General features: G+C 33.6%; 1 protein-coding gene across 6 annotated transcripts in view; it reads right to left on the bottom strand.

Annotated features, from left to right (window-relative positions):
- KLHL4 (kelch like family member 4) overlaps positions 1 to 16,360 on the bottom strand; it is a 113,623-nt gene that overhangs the window by 39,247 nt on the left and 58,016 nt on the right. For 5 of the 6 annotated variants that reach the window (XR_009560748.1, XM_060292672.2, XM_060292671.2 and 2 more), the window contains exons 2-6: positions 15,324 to 15,491; positions 14,798 to 14,934; positions 11,744 to 11,940; positions 7,778 to 7,990; positions 2,792 to 2,978 (exon numbers count right to left, since the gene is read on the bottom strand). Coding sequence is in view for 5 of the 6 variants with exons in the window: in XM_060292672.2 (XP_060148655.1) it covers positions 2,792 to 2,978; positions 7,778 to 7,990; positions 11,744 to 11,940; positions 14,798 to 14,934; positions 15,324 to 15,491 (902 nt within the window). In the remaining variant the exon portion in view is untranslated. The remainder of the gene's footprint in view (positions 1 to 2,791; positions 2,979 to 7,777; positions 7,991 to 11,743; positions 11,941 to 14,797; positions 14,935 to 15,323; positions 15,492 to 16,360) is intronic. The other variant, XM_060292673.2, reaches the window with a different exon arrangement.

Genomic DNA, 16,360 nt, shown 5'->3' on the forward strand with positions numbered 1-16,360 from the left:
TTGTGTAATATTAACTTAAAAAACAGGAACCTGAAAAAATAACAAAAATAGTAACAAACAGGAAAACCAAACCAATAAACACAAAGTTTTCCATTTCTCACTTTGCAGGTTAAGCATTTTTTTTTTTAATCAGAAACTAAGCATAGCTGTGCTTGCATTTTGTACTTAGTACCTTTTTATATAAATATCAAATAAGACACCTTTTAAATGCTGTTAATGTTAATTCTATTCAACAAAATGCAATAAAATATCATTACTAGATTTGAAATTAATTATAATATTTCATTGTATTTGTTATTTTCTGAAGAACACTAGTTCTGTGACGTTTCTCTACTACTTTGGAAATAACTGCATTTGCAAGCTTTTGTTTTATAGGTTTATTATTAATTGGCATGTCTCCTATATGGTCTTCCAATTTCCAGTTACACATACCAAAAGAAAGAATCGGTTTCCAGAAGCACAGGACTTTGACTTTTGCAACATTTTCTACAAGGTGTCAAAACATTTCTATGTATGACTTGGCAAATTTTAAGTGGTTGATCTTATTTCCTACACTGCCAATTCTTAATTACAAAGTCCTTGCCACATTGTTTTGGAAACATGGGTCTACAGACTGAGAAATCAAGTGTAAAAAGACAGAACTATAGAAAAACAAGTTCTAAGAAGTATTCAAGGTAGAATGATGGCTTCAGAAATTTTTCCTTATTCCTATTTGTTGAAATTCTTTTGTAAAATCATTGTTTTATTCCAGGATGCAATTGCTGATCTTGTTATCAACATTTCAAGTTTATTTGTAACTGGTCTTTGAGCAACTATCTGGAAATTGACAGCAAGAAGTTAGAGACCACTCTCCTATTTCTGTCAAAAAACAAATTTGGAGGACCCCATCCCTTCCGTTTACAGTAAATCTTTAAGTTTTCCATGAAAATATCTTATGTTGCAAAGCAAATACTGAAATTTAAAAATTGTTCCCATAAGAACCACAAAAGAACCCAAATTGCCAATGCAACCTTGAGAAAAAAGAACAAAGCTGAAGGTATCACCATCCCAGACTTCAGACTATACTACAAAGCTAAAGTCATCAAAACAGCATTGTACTGGCACCAAAACAGACAAATAGATCAATGGTACAGAATAGAAAGCCCAGAAATAAGTCCACACACCTATGGTCAATTAATCTATGACAAAGGAGGCAAGAATATACAATGGAGAAAAGACACTCTTCAACAAGTGGTTCTGGGAAAACTGGGCAATGAGATTAGAATACTCCCTCACACCATATACAAAAATAAAATCAAAATGGTTTAAATACCTAACTGTAAAACCTGAAACCATAAAACTCCTAGAAAAAAAACACAGGCAGAACACTATTTGACATAAATCATAGCAATATTTTTTGGTTCTGTCTCCTAAGGCAAAAGAAATAAAAACAAAAATAAACAAGTGGGTCCTAATTAAACTTAAAAGCTTCTGCACAGCAAAGGAAACCACCAACAAAATGAAAAGGCAACCTATGGAATGGGAGAAAATATTTGCAAATGATGTGGCCTACAAGAGGTTAATATCTAAAATATATAAATAGCTCATACAACTCAATATCAAAAAAAAACCCAACCAAAAAATGGCAGAAGAGGCATTTATCCAATGAAGACATACAGATGGCTAACTAACACATGAAAAGATGCTTAGCATTGCTAATTATTAGAGAAAGGCAATCAAAACTCCAATGAGATATCACCTCACACATGCCAGATGACTATCATCAAAAAATCTCCAAGTAACAAATGTTGGAGAGGATGTGGATAAAAGGGAACCCTTGTACACTGTTGCTGGGAATGTAAAGTGGTACAACCACTATGGAAAACAGTATGAAGTTTCCTCAAAAAACTAAAAATAGAACTACCATATGATCCAGAAATTACACTCCTGGGCATATATCCAGAAAAAACGAAAACACTAATTCAAAAAGATATATGCACTCCAATGTTCACAGCAGAATAATATACAACAGCCAAGACATAGAAGCAACCTGAGTGTCATCAACAGATAAATGGATAAAAAAGATGAGGTATATATACAGTGGAATAGGATTCAGCCACAAAAAGAGGGAAATTCTGCCATTTGTAGTAACATTGAAGGATCTAGACAATAGTATGCTTAGTGAAATGTCAGAGTGACAAATACTGTATGTCATTTATATGTGAAATCTAAAATAATACAAATGAATGTATATCCAAAACAGAAACAGACACACAAATATAGAAAACAAACTAGTGGTTACCAAAGGTGATAGAGAAGGAGGGAGGGACAAATTAATGGTATGGGATTAACAGATACAAACTACTATGTATAAAATAGATAAGCAACGAGGATATACTGTATAGTACAAGAAATTATAGCCATTTTCTTGTAATAACCTATAATGGAGTACCACCTGCAAAAATACTGAATCACTATGTAGTTTATCTGAAACTAATATAATATTGTAAGTCTATACTTCAATAAAAAGAAATTAAATGTATCCTGAGAGAAATAAATAAATAAATAAATATTGCTGTCATAAGGGAAAAGTACCTATTAAGAGTTGAGGAAACACTAATGAAAGGGTTTTATCCCATAAGGTAAGAATAAAAAAGGAGGTCACAATATTTATATTACCTTATTTATAAGAAATAGCTTTAGATGCAGACATTTATATATAGCTTTAACACCACCCTTATAGTTTAAAGGGTGTTGAGAATACATCTTTTTTGAATGATACTTTCTAAAGTAATTAATTTGTTCCTGTTACCTTTCATAGCATCCATGCCTCCCACAGCATAAAGTGCTCCCACAGTTGATTTTCTAGGCTTCGTCCGAGGGCTTTGCATCATGGGTCTTCTCTCAGGTAAGAGATGATACTTCATAGCTTCCATCAGGAGCTTCTGACACTCAAGATCACCAGTAAACATGGAACTGTTTTCAAGATCTGCCAGTAACTGAAAAGTAATGATGCATGTATATGAAGTAAAGAGAAAACATTAGAAATAGCATTTTCATTTATATAACTTTGGAGAAAACTCAAGCTAATTCTAATGTATGTGTTATTATTTAATATTTTAAGTTACTTAGTAACATATTTTATCATTAAAAGCCTCATGGTAGTAGCTAATTTATTAATGCACATTTATTTGACATACTTTTCCTCTTTTGAGTATGTACATGTAATCTCCAGGAGTGAAAGTGAAAAAGCACTCATAAAATGTGCTACTGAAAGCAAAGTGAATGGCTGTGTCTGCACAGAGCAAGTGTCTCCTGCCCCGCTAGAGAAGCAGTCACCTTTTTGGTTGATTTAGGGGAAATGGCACAAACATGCGCAATTAAAATAATATCAGGACTTCACTGTTGGCACAGTGGTTAAGAATCCATCTGCCAATGCAGGGGACTTGGGTTCAAGTCCTGGTCCAGAAAGATCCCACATGCCGAGGAGTAACTAAGCCTGTTTGCCACAACTACTGAGCCTGCGCTGCTCAACAAAGGGAAGCCACCGCATTGAGAAACCCGTGCACCACAGTGAAGAATAGCCCCCATTCACCACAACTAGAGAAAGCCCATGCACGGCAACGAAGACCCAATGCAGCCCTAAATAAATTAATTAATTAAAAAAATAATATCACCATGGGGGCTGCATCTTTATCATCAAATCAAAGTATGAAGCAGGTGCTTTTTATCTGTACATGTACATGTGTACACCAGTAAAGTACATGTATTAGTAACTAGGTGATTCATCATCAATAGTATATGAGATCAATCCTTTCTAACCATTATTGCCCGGCAGCTAATATGACCCTAATTCAATGGGATAAAAGCTAGGTAAAGTATTCTTCTTGAGATGAGTTGAGGAGAAGTTAAGAGTCTTGTTCAGAATTTTCCAAGGGTCATTTAGATTGGTTCCTTGGAGTCTGGAGTCTACAGTATCATAGGAATTGACAGGAACAGCAAGAAGATTGTTGGAATGGACATACTAATCTTACCCCATAAAACTTCCCCCTGAAGTTTCCCGTTCTTCACTGGTTAACCTCAACCCTGTTCTTACCCCACTTTTTATCCCTGATGGATCACTGTTTTGACTTGGCTGATGAGACCCCAGGTATTTCCTTAATGCATACGCTGTAGTAAATAGGTTTGAAAACTAGGCTATGTAATTTTTTTTTCTTTCAAAAATATTCTTCAGATATTTATCACCAGTCTCTTCATGTATTTCATTTCTAGAATATTTGTATAAGATTACCCACTACTACCATCATCAGGAAAAGTTCACACAATCCCACATTCTAGGCATACTCAGGAGTGGGAGGCCAAGGTACCACTGGTTGTGTGTTTCAGCTGGATATTTCCTGTTATTCCAATAAATTAAGAAAAGTCCAACTAAGCCTTTTGCTGAAAGAATGTCATATAGACTTAATAGCATTATAAAGTTAAGGGCTTCTGATCCTTTACACCAGTGTATTTCAAATTTTTGCATATCTAAGAATCATCTGGAGAACTTGTTAAAATACAGAATCCTTGGCCTCAACCAAATAAATCGTTTCAGTTGGTCTGTGGTGGGGGCCTGAGAAACTGAGTTTCAAAGAAGCCCCGGCTTAAGAGTAAATATGTACTGGGAGTTCCAAAGATGGCAGAGCATAAAGAGTCTGAGCTCATCTCCTCTCCCAGGCACACAAAAATTACAACTATTTATAGGATAACTATTGATGAAAAAGACCAGAACCTACCAGAAAAGATCATCTACAGTTAAGATGTAAAGAAGGAACCACAAGTTGGGTAGGAGGGGTAGTCACAATATAGTCAAGACCCATAATCCCGGTGTGGGTGACCCACAAAGAGGAGAATAATTACAACTGCAGAGGTTCTCCCCAAAAAGCGAGGGGTCTAAGCCCCACATTGGGCTCCCTAGCCCAGGAGCCCTGCACCAGGAAGACAAGCAACCAGACTATTTGGCTTCAAAGGCCAGCGGGGCTTACATTCAAGAGACTCAGAGGGCTGTGGAAAATAGAGACTCCATATTTAGAGGACACACACAAAATCTCACATGCTCTGGGATCCAGGACAGAAGCAGTAACTTGAAAGGAGACTGTGTCAGATCTACCTGCTGATCTTAGAGAGTCACCAGGAAAGGCAATAGGCAACCAGAGCTCACCCTGGAGTCAGACACTGGCAGCAGCCATTTGTGGGAGCTCATTCTGTCGTGTGGACACTGGCCCTGGTAAGGGCCATTTTGGAATCCTCCCTCTAGCTTATTAGCCTTAGGACTCAGACCTGCCCCCACCCAACAGCCTATAGGCACCAGTACTGGCATGCCTCAGGTGAAGTAACTAACTGAGCAGGGACATAGCCCCACTCACCATATGTGGTATATATATATATATATATATATATATATATATATATATACACACACACACACACACACACACACACACACACACACACACACACTCTATACAATGAAATACTACTCAGCCATAAAAAACGAATGAAAATTTGCCATTTGCAACCACAAGGAAGGTCCTGGAGGGTATTATCCTCAGAAATAAGTCAGACAATGACAAAGACTGTATGTTATCACTTATACGTAGAATCTAAAAAAAGTGAAACAAACTAGTGAACACAGCAAAAAAGAAACAGACTCTACAAAAAATAAATACAAGAGAGGGTGTGGAGCAAAGAGAACCCTCCTACACTGTTGGTGGGAACGTATATTGGTGCAGTCACTATGGAGAACAGTATGGAGGTTCCTTAGAAAACTAAAAATAGAGTTATATGATCCAGCGATCCTACTCCTGGGCATATATCTGGAAAAGAAGAAAACTTTAATTTGTAAAGTTACATGCACCCCAATGTTCATAGTAGTACTGTTTACAATAGCCAAGACATGGAAGCAATTTAAGTGTCCATGGACAGATGAATGGATAAAGAAGATGTGGTATATATATACAATGTAATATTACTCAGCCACTAAAAAGAATGAAATAATGCCATTTGCAGCAACACGTATGGACCTAGAGATTATCATACTGAGTGAAGTTAATCAGAGAAAAACAAATATCATATGATATCACTTATATGCAGAATCTAAAAAAAATGATACAAATGAACTAATTTACAAAACCAAAACAGACTCGGAGTTGTAGAAAACAAACTTATGGTTATCAAAGGGGAAGGGGTGGAGGGATAATATAGGAGTTTGGGATTAACAGATACACGCTACTAACTATAAAATAGATAAACAACAAGGACCTACTGTATAGCACAGGGAACTATAGGCAATATCTTGTAATAATCTATAATGGAAAAGAACCTGAAATAGAATATATATATATATATATATATATATATATATATATATATATATATATAACTGGAACACTCTGCTATACACCTGAAACTAACATAACACTGTAAATCAACTATACTTCAATTAAAAAAAAACAGACTAACAGATATAGAGAACTAGCGGTTACCAGTGGGGAGAGGGAAGCGGGGAGAGGCAAGTTAGGGGTAGGAGATTAAGAGATGCAAACCACTATGTATGAAATAAATAAGCTATAAGGATATATTGTACAGCACAGGGAATATAGCCAATATTTTATAATAAATATAAATGGCATATAATCTATAAAAATTTTGAATTAGTTTGAATTAATTCAAACTAATATAATATTAATATTATATTATATTATTTGAAACTATATTATAGTTTCAAATAATAATATTTGAAACTAATATAATATTGTAAATCAACTGTACCTCAACTAAAAAGAAGAGTAAATATGTACTTCCATGGGATTTAATTAACTGTTAAAGTAAAAAAAAAAAGTAGAGAAATCATCAGCAAATTAAAATCTATTTTTCAATGTTAACATTTAATTAGAAATGCTTTGCAAATTGATTAATTTTAACATTTATGAAGCTACGGATACATTAAGTCCAGAAAAGTCCTTCCTTCCAATGTGAATGATGTTTGAGGACTTTAGCTACAAGTTATATAGCATATGAAGTGTTCATATGTGCCTTATATTCATATATATATATGTATATATATAATATAAATGATATATACTACTGATCAGTTGGCTACAGAGAAATAATTTTGGTTATCACCAGTGTTAGAATTATATAGTGAGACTGCACTCCAACCTCACTAAATTTTACATACTAAAATTCAGTATGAGGTGGGTCAATCCTGAGTTTTATCCAAGGACGGGCATTTGTTTTTAGGATCATTTTTAGTACAATCCTTCTGTATGCATGGTGAGGATGCCATTATAATGATGCTCCAGTGCATCTGAAGCAATTATAATATGGTTTCAATCATAGTAGCTAATTACTCATGTTAGTTAGTAGGTATTATCCAGAATCTAACTCCTCCCTAGGGTCTCCTCTGGGATGCTACTGTAATGATTATTATCACCTTGCCTAGAAGATGGCAGGAAAAGAAAAAGAGTTAGGTTAGTCATTTTCCCTGCTTGTTACAAGTACTGTTTGGTGAGAGAGGAAACTGAATCTAATGAGTATTCTGAAGTTTGGGGATCATTTGTAGATTTTTTCCTTAAACCTTTTTTCCTTGCTCTTCATCATTATTAATATTGTTAATTGAAGGCTGTACATGTCCTTCTGTGAAACAAATCCTGTACCAGAAATTCTCTGTATAAAATTAAAAAAAAAAAAAGGAATGGCTTAATGCCTAGTTGTTGTTTAGAACTATAATTTACATTCCTTGGGTAAGTTTCCATACCTGTGGTGGAAGTAATGGCAGTCTGATGTAAGAAAGCAGCATTGCTAGGTCTTGTTGCCTAGCCTGCACATCATGCCTTACCCACTGCATTAGAGCGTGGAAAATAGTTTCTTCATCAGGAACATTAATGTCATCACTGCATAAAAGTTTTGAAATCTCATTAGCTGGAAGCAGGAGGAATTCTTGGTTCTTTATTACCTCGATGAAGTGTTCCTAGAAAAGAGAAGTCTTCTACTGAAACTTTGTACTTTAGAAACTTCTTAACAAAATAAGCTTACCAAAGCATTTCTTTTTGTTAAACTTCAGAAAAAGCCAGAGAGACAGATATATGCATTCATAGAAAATAGATGTTATTGCTGCCCATGACAGGGTATTGGAGGAGCCTCTGAAGCTGAGGAACAAAATGCTTCCACTGGGAGTTGTTTATTAAACACAAGGAAAGGCCTTAACTACTTCACAGGCCACATGGGTAGTGTCTGAGTTGATGCCAGTGCTTTTCACTCTCAGATTTGTAGGTGACAACAGTTTATGACTCCAGAACTGACTGATGTCAAGTTGGCCTTTAGCCAAAAACCTGAAGAGAAATGCTAAAAATTTTCAAGGTGGAGGTTATATTGAAGGCCTGGTAGAGGCAGATTTGGCTGTGCATTTGATGGGGCAACATACTGAATTCATTTGAGATGAGAAAAAGAGACTGATTAAAAACTTCTCTTGTAAAAAAGCACAATCTTCTATTAACCAAGGCAAAGTTATTTTACAATGGATAAACATCTACAGAGTCAGGTTAATCTAAAAGTGACTCCTTTGGAGTTATTTTTTGAGGGGGAGTGGGGCTATCTCTCAATTTTTATGTTTTATAACTTGATTCTCTCTTCTGTCATTTGTGTTGTATTTTTATCAAGTATCAAATTTCAGGCAGCTGTGTTTCAATTTTTTTCATCAAAACACCACTATATTTTTCCTATTTATAATGTTATATATTTTCTTTGACAACACAATTATCATTTCCAACATTTTTCATAGTAAAGATCTTAAGATTTAAATGCAATAAAATATACTTCTGAAATTGATATAAGCAAGTCTAGTTGGTAATTTATGTTGCCCAATAAATAGATATTCTGGAAGCAGCTTAAGACAGCCTCTGTATAACTGGGGGATCTGGATAAATCAAATCACTCCCTCAGCTCCACTCTGAGTTTAGCCATTGTAGGAGGCAAGACTTCTGCCAATGAACCACCAGTGCCCTTGAGTTTAGTCATTGTGGGACTGAGTTAACCTAATAGCAAAATTATCCATACAAGAATCATCAAGTTTGATAGACCCATCAGGAAGCTCTGATACCGTAAATTCCAAGTTAACTTGCCTATTTAGACAAAGAGCCCTCTTGTGACTAATCAAGTAATTGAGAGAGAACTGCTGCTTTTAGTATAGCAGATGTTCCTTGTTGAAAACCCTCTCATCTATAGCAAAATGGTGGAGCTAGTACTAAAACTAAAAATACATTACAATTGTACAGCACTTCACACTTTACAGATTTCTTTCACAAACTTTAAGTCATCACCAATGCAGTCTTGTGGGAGGTGGAATTATTCTGATGAGAAAACAGGCTATGTGAATTGTTTGATCTCTTGTGCAGTAAATGGCTAAGTATGAACTCACACCTATGCCTTTAGGTCTACTTCATTTTGTTCAATACTTCAACTGCCTTTCATAAATGACATAATTTTTATGAAAGGGTTAAGAAAAAGATAAAACACTCTAAAGCTTATGGTTACCCATTACTGGTAGTGTATGTAAACTTTGAAACTGTGTAAATATTATGGAAGACCCCATCTCTCATTCTCTCATTCTTCTTTCTATCCACTCTCCAACGAAAGAAAAAAAAAAAAACAAGAGTGTGAGAGAGAGTGCCCTTGGTTTAGTATTCATTTTTAAAATCCACACTTACATTGTTGCAAAATGTATTCAATGAATATAGCATATTTGCTGAATGTTTCATCGATGCAGACTACTATTTATATAATTGTGATGGTTAATTTTATGTGAACTTGACTGAGCCATGGAATGTCCAGACTTTTGGCCAAACATTATTCTGAGTGTGTCTGTGAGGGTATTTCTGGATGAGGCCCACTCACATTAGAAAGGGCAATCTGTTTTACTCAGTCTATGATTCAAATGACTGTAACTGAATCCTTAGTTTAGCATTATTCTTAGAGATTAAAATTATTTGCATTTTTATATTATCAGTACAGTATTATAAAAGCATTATTTTAGCAAGATCTTGACATCTTTTGCTGCATTTATAATATATACTAAAATAACTAAAGAGGGATTAAAGGAGATAACAGCATTGCATTTTTTTGCACATCCTGCTTTAACACTCAGTTTCAGTCACATAATAGGAAAAGGAAGACAAGTTCATTTTGAGCAACAAAAATAACTCAAGCTGTTTATCAGAATGTGTTTTGTCTGCAAGAGTAAGATACCAGACAGGAAACTGTTAATAGTTAGTTCAAGAATTTAAGTAATTTAACAGGAAGTTTTCATGTTTGGTATTTGTGGTAGGATTAACCTTTGAACTGCTGCTCCTATAGATTATATAGCATCTATATTTAGGACATAGGAATATAAATAGCATAATTAAATGACATGTTAAAATGTCAATCTATTATAATATGATTCGCCATATAATGGTATTGTTTCAGAAATATGTTTAAAACTTCAAATTTTGAACAATGACCAAGGGTGGGAAGAAGGGAGGGGAAGTTTTACAAGAATTTTTAAGAGAATTCAAATATTATAAGTTTGAAAATTTTAAGGTCTGTATGAAACTCTAGAAATACTTTTTTTAATTATATGCATCTCAATTCTAAAATGTACTGTTAATTTTATTGTTTTTAGTTGTGATTCTCTATTGTTCATTTTTATGTACTTGCCTTTATTTTTGAATCTTAAATAAAGGTAGCTATTTTCTTAGCTTGAAATTTTATCTTTTAATTTGGTTTCTCAGAAAGATCCATCTCTTGTGTTGTTCCCTGCTTCAGAGGTTAAAAAGTTCATTTTCTTCTTTGTATAAAGGAATTATTAGCATGAATGGTAAGGATTTATTTAATATCCTCTGTCTACTTTTACTTGCCTCCCTACAATCTATATTTCATGTCACTCTCACTTGACTGAATAAAAATAGTCTTATCCCATGCAACTTTTAAAGAATTAACACATCAAATATGTTCAGTTAATTTATTATAATTACTAACAGAATTGAGAGGAATTTTAAGTTAATTAAAGAATTGAGTTGTTTTCACCGAAATAACATGTTTTCATTAAGAAATAAAAATTCCATTCAATAGAATTGTCTGATTTACTAATTTTGATAGTTCTTAAGTTCTTCCAGTTAATAGTGATCCAATAATATTACTTTTTTACTTATTGAATGATGCCTATTGGGTTAGCCAAAAAGTTCGTTCGGGTTTTTCCATAACATCGTATGAAAAACCCAAACAAACCTTTAGGCCAACCCGATAAATTTCATTAGAAATAATAATTTGTACAACTTTATGAAGTAAAGTTCTAATAGTACAAAAACATCAGGGAAATTATGTTTTCTTGTTACTGTGGATTCTACTTGAAATATGCATTTGTCCAGTTTAATTGTTGGCAATATTTTCATTTCTCCAAGCTCTGAGATTTAATTAAATCATTTTAGTTTGAAAAATGTGAAATTTGCTTGTGTACAGCTCAACCAGACAAATATTTGTATCTAATATCTATTTTGTGCAAGTCATTTGAAAATTATGTAAATTCATATTGCTTTTTAATTTTATCCCAACATTATAATCTTTACCTTGGAATGGTTCTACACACACAAACACATACACACAAACACATATCTGTAAATATATAATTAGTTTAGACACTGTGTTAATATATTATCACTATAGGTTAACATGAAGCAATTGATTTTACCATTGTGTATTTATGTGCCACACTCAGGAGCTCGGTACAGCCCTGGGCATCTCCAAATGATCGAATCCCTAAGCAGTTTGAAGGGTGGAGTTGTTTTATAAGAAAATTGGAGCAGACTTCAATGACTTGAGTCAGCTGCAGAAGACAAGCTGCAGCCAGCAAATTTTCAATAGTATCTTCTTTCAATTGCAGGACACCTAAATGGTTTGAAAAAGTAAAGAATTATTATATATTCCATAAAGTAAGACACAAATATGATAGATAGCTAAAATTTTCAATTTCTTTAATTAATAGGGCTACTTTTTCTAGTGTACAGTAACTATTCAGGGAATACCTTTTGAGGTGAATATATGCAAGTGAGTATGTACAAACACTAATAAGATGGCTGAAGGGAGCCATACTAGATTATCAAAAACAACTGGAGCAAATGAACAGTGAGTACCACCATTGCAACAAAAAGCAATTTCTTGTTTCTTTATCATCTTAGACCTGCATCTAAATCTAATACTAAAAACTGTCTACATTATGACTCAAGAAGCATTATGTCATATTGTATAAGGATTGTACAATGGGCAATACAGGTACCTGTCATTTGTGTGGAAAAATGTCTGGGTAAATAACATTAAGCTTATATGTCCATATTTTTGCATCTGTATTTATTAGCTGATAAGGATGACTTTGCCCAAATATTACATCTGGAATTAATGCCCAGCACTGTCTTAAAAGAAAGAAAATGTTGCCAAGAGTCCTCAGCTAAAGAATTGTTTATATGATTATTTTCTTAGGTATAAAAAACAGATTCTGTTTAAAAATATCTGTAAAGATTTTTAAAAACCAAGATCAGAGCAATTTAAGCTGTTTCCTTTATATTGATATATCTGTATTATTTTTGAAGCAAGAATTATTGATGAATTAGTGCAAATGTTGTAAGTTATTTTGATAAGATATATTCCTATATTTCTGTTTTAGCCAAGCTATAGGGAAATTATAAAGAATGATATTTCATATGGATTATATAAACTATAAAGTATTATTTTATAATTTTGTTTTATAAAATACCTTAATATGAATTCTATCTGATTGCATAACCATAAAAATGAATAATAAAAACTGTAAGCTGCTATGTATTCGCTTCAACCTCTAAAATGTGTTGTAAAGGGATCCAGCCCATTGGCAAACTTTCTTGTGTTGTTTCTTATCCTGGATTTTGAAGGGAGAGCCCTGCCTATATTTTATGAAACTCAGAGAAATATGAACTATTCTCAGATTCATCTGCTGTAAACATTGAAACTTGCCCTGGTTATTAAGAATAACATTTATTTCTCAATGGATGAAACAATAAAACTCATAGAAGAAAACATAGCATAAAAGCTCCTTGGGTCTTGGCAATAAGTTCATGGGTAAGACACCAAAAGCACAGTGAACAAAAGCTAAAATAAACAAGTGGGACTACATCAAACTAAAGATCTTCTCCACAGCAAAGGAAGCAAAAAATAGAGATGGAAACCTACAGAATGAGAGAAAATATCTGCAAACCTTATACATGTTAAGGGTTTAATATCCAAAATGTATAAAGGACTCATACAACTCAATAGCACAAAAGCAAATAATCCAATTAAAAATGGGCAAAAAACGTGGATAGAATTTTTTTTTCCAAAGAAGACATACAAATGATGAATAGGTATGTTAAATGGTGCTCAGCAGCACTACTCATCAGGGAAATGCATATAAAAACCACAATGAGATATCTCATACTTGTTAGGATGGCTATTATAAAAAAGAGAAGAGATAGTCAATGTTAGTGAGGCTTTGGAGAAAAGGGAACTTTTGTGCACTTTTGGTGAAAATGTAAATTCGTTCAGCCATTAAGAAAAGCAGTATGAAGGCTCCTAAAAAATAAAAAAAATATAGAACTACCATGTGATCCAGCAATCCCACTCCAAAGGAAATGAAAACAAGATCTGAAAGAGATAGCTCCTCTCCCTTGTTTATTGCAGCATTATTCACATGATATGGAAACAATTTAAATGTTCTTTGACACATGAATGGATAAATAAAATGTGATATACACACACACAATGGAATACTATTCAACTATGAGAAAGATGGAAATCTTGCCATTTGTAACAACATGGGTGAACCTGGAGGGCATTATGCTAACTGAACTAAGGTAGACAGAGAAAGACAAATACTGTATGGGATCACTTGTATGTGGAATAGGGGCGGGAAAGGGAAGATGGAGAAATGTAGATCGAAGGGTGAAAACTTTCAGTTATAAGAAGTTCTCAGGATAAGAAGTACAGCATGGTGACTCTAGTTAATAATACGGTATTGGGTACTGCATACTTGAAAGTTGCTGAGAGTGTATCTTAAACAGTATCACCAAAAAAAAGAGTTATCTATATGAGATGATGTGTGAATTAATTACCTTGATCTTGGTAATCATTCATATATATATACATATATATATATATCTGTGTGTGTGTATATATACATATATATACACACACATATATGTGTATATACATGATATATATATATATATTCATCAAGTTGTATACTTTAAATATCTACAATTATATTTGTCAATTATTCCTTAATAAAGTTGGAATGAATGAATAAATAAATAAATATTTCTTGGCCCCCAAACTCATCCTGTTACCTTTGTTAGATAGTTTGATTAAATATGACTTTATTATTTCAAAAGAAGAGACTAAATCTATAGAGTTAGAATATCCCACTTCCACTCTCATTTTTACAAACAAGAATGTACCCACACCTCTCAAGAGAGAAAGAGAGACATGCTCTTGTAGCTTTGTGTTAAAATAGCTCTATTTTCTCATGGTCAAAAATTTTATAGTATATTATTTACCTCTTGCTCTTTTATATTACTGTATTTAAATACTGATTCTGCCACTTACTACTTTAGGAAATTTACTTAACTGGTTTATCCTTCAATTTTCTCACTTGCAGGGTCATAATAATAATAATGTGGGTTATATAATATAGAGTTACTGTGAGGATTGAATGAGTTAATACATGCCAAGCACTTACCAGTGTAAGCATACTGCACCAAGGAATCAAGTGCATTAGGATCGACTCCTTCCATCCTGACCTCTTCTTGTTTGGCTTCAAGCACATCATTAGTAAACATTGCAGCAAAATAATCAGACACTGCACTGAGAACCAACCTGGAATTAGGAATGTTTCATAGGAAATTAAATCAGTCCATAATCTCACTGAAAAACATGAAATATAGTCGGTAAGTTTTTAACACTGATGAGTACGTTTTCTGCATAAATCTTTCATAGTTCAGTAAAGTGTAGTGAAATTAGAAAGGTAAATTAAGTAAGTTGATTCTGTTTAGACAATTTGTGCTGTTTCTCTTCATCAATTTCTCTAAAGTTTGGCTCTTCTAAATATCACACAGGGAAACAGATCATATAGGCTAGTGTTTTTTCAATATAAAAACATAAAAATCTATTTTCCTCAATGCTCCAATTCGTAATCAATGGACTGATTCTTTCTCATTCATGCTAGCTATAGTCATTAAATGATCTGTCTGCTTAAGGATACTTACCGATGGGCTGGGATTCTGAGGTGTCCGGCAATGAGTAGCACATCACACAATTGTTTCTCTTTCAGGTAGTTCTCCATTTTATGAAGAGTTTGTTCCGCATGGTTTACAGCATGGAAGTGCTCCTCAGATCTACTAACATTCATTTCTTCAGGATGCTGTGTATCTAATCTAAAAGGGGGATGAGTGTGAGAATATATTTTTTTCTCCTAGTGGGTGTGCAAAAATCCAGTAGAAATTTAGGCTAAATTTATTTCTAAAAAAAATAAATAGAATTAAAGTAAACTTAAAATTTGCCCACCAATCCTAAATATTTCACTATTATTGCTCCCTAACCTCCATTAAAGTGAGGTGTCATGATTACTATTTATGTCTGGAATGTAACCATGGATGTGACTATGCATGGTTCAATGGCAGGGCTAGTGCTAATTGTTATATGCACAAACATAAACTTCAAGATACAAGCCTCTTTGATTTTTATTAGCATCACAATTATGCCATTTGGCATGAAATTGCAGGCATGATTCAAAATACTTTTCAAATTTGATTATATTCTGAAGCTTCTCCATGGAGTACTTATTACACATCAGAGATATTTCTTGAAGAATCTCAAGGCCGAGACTTCCACAACATTGTTTACAATATGTCATTCCCATCAAGAAAATAAACATATTCCATCTTTTATTTTTTTTCAGCTTTACTGAGATGTAATTGACATACTACATTAAGTTTTAGATGTACAATGTGATTATTTGATATACATATATATTGTGAAAGGATTACCACAATAAGGTTAAAGTATCCATCATCTTACATAGTTACCATTTTGTGTGTGTGTGGTGAGAATATTTAAGATCTACCCTCTTAGCAATTTTCAAGTATACAATACAGTATTGTTAACTATAGTCACCATGATGTATATTAGATTCTCAGAACTCATTTATCTTCTAACTGGAAGTTTGTACCCTTTGACTGTTTAGGCAAAGATGATGACTGTTGAATCTGCAATAATGAAAGCTGTTTACATGTCTTTTCAACCT

This window comes from Globicephala melas, chromosome X (genome assembly GCF_963455315.2).
Source record: "Globicephala melas chromosome X, mGloMel1.2, whole genome shotgun sequence".
In the NCBI taxonomy this organism is placed as follows: domain Eukaryota; kingdom Metazoa; phylum Chordata; class Mammalia; order Artiodactyla; family Delphinidae; genus Globicephala; species Globicephala melas.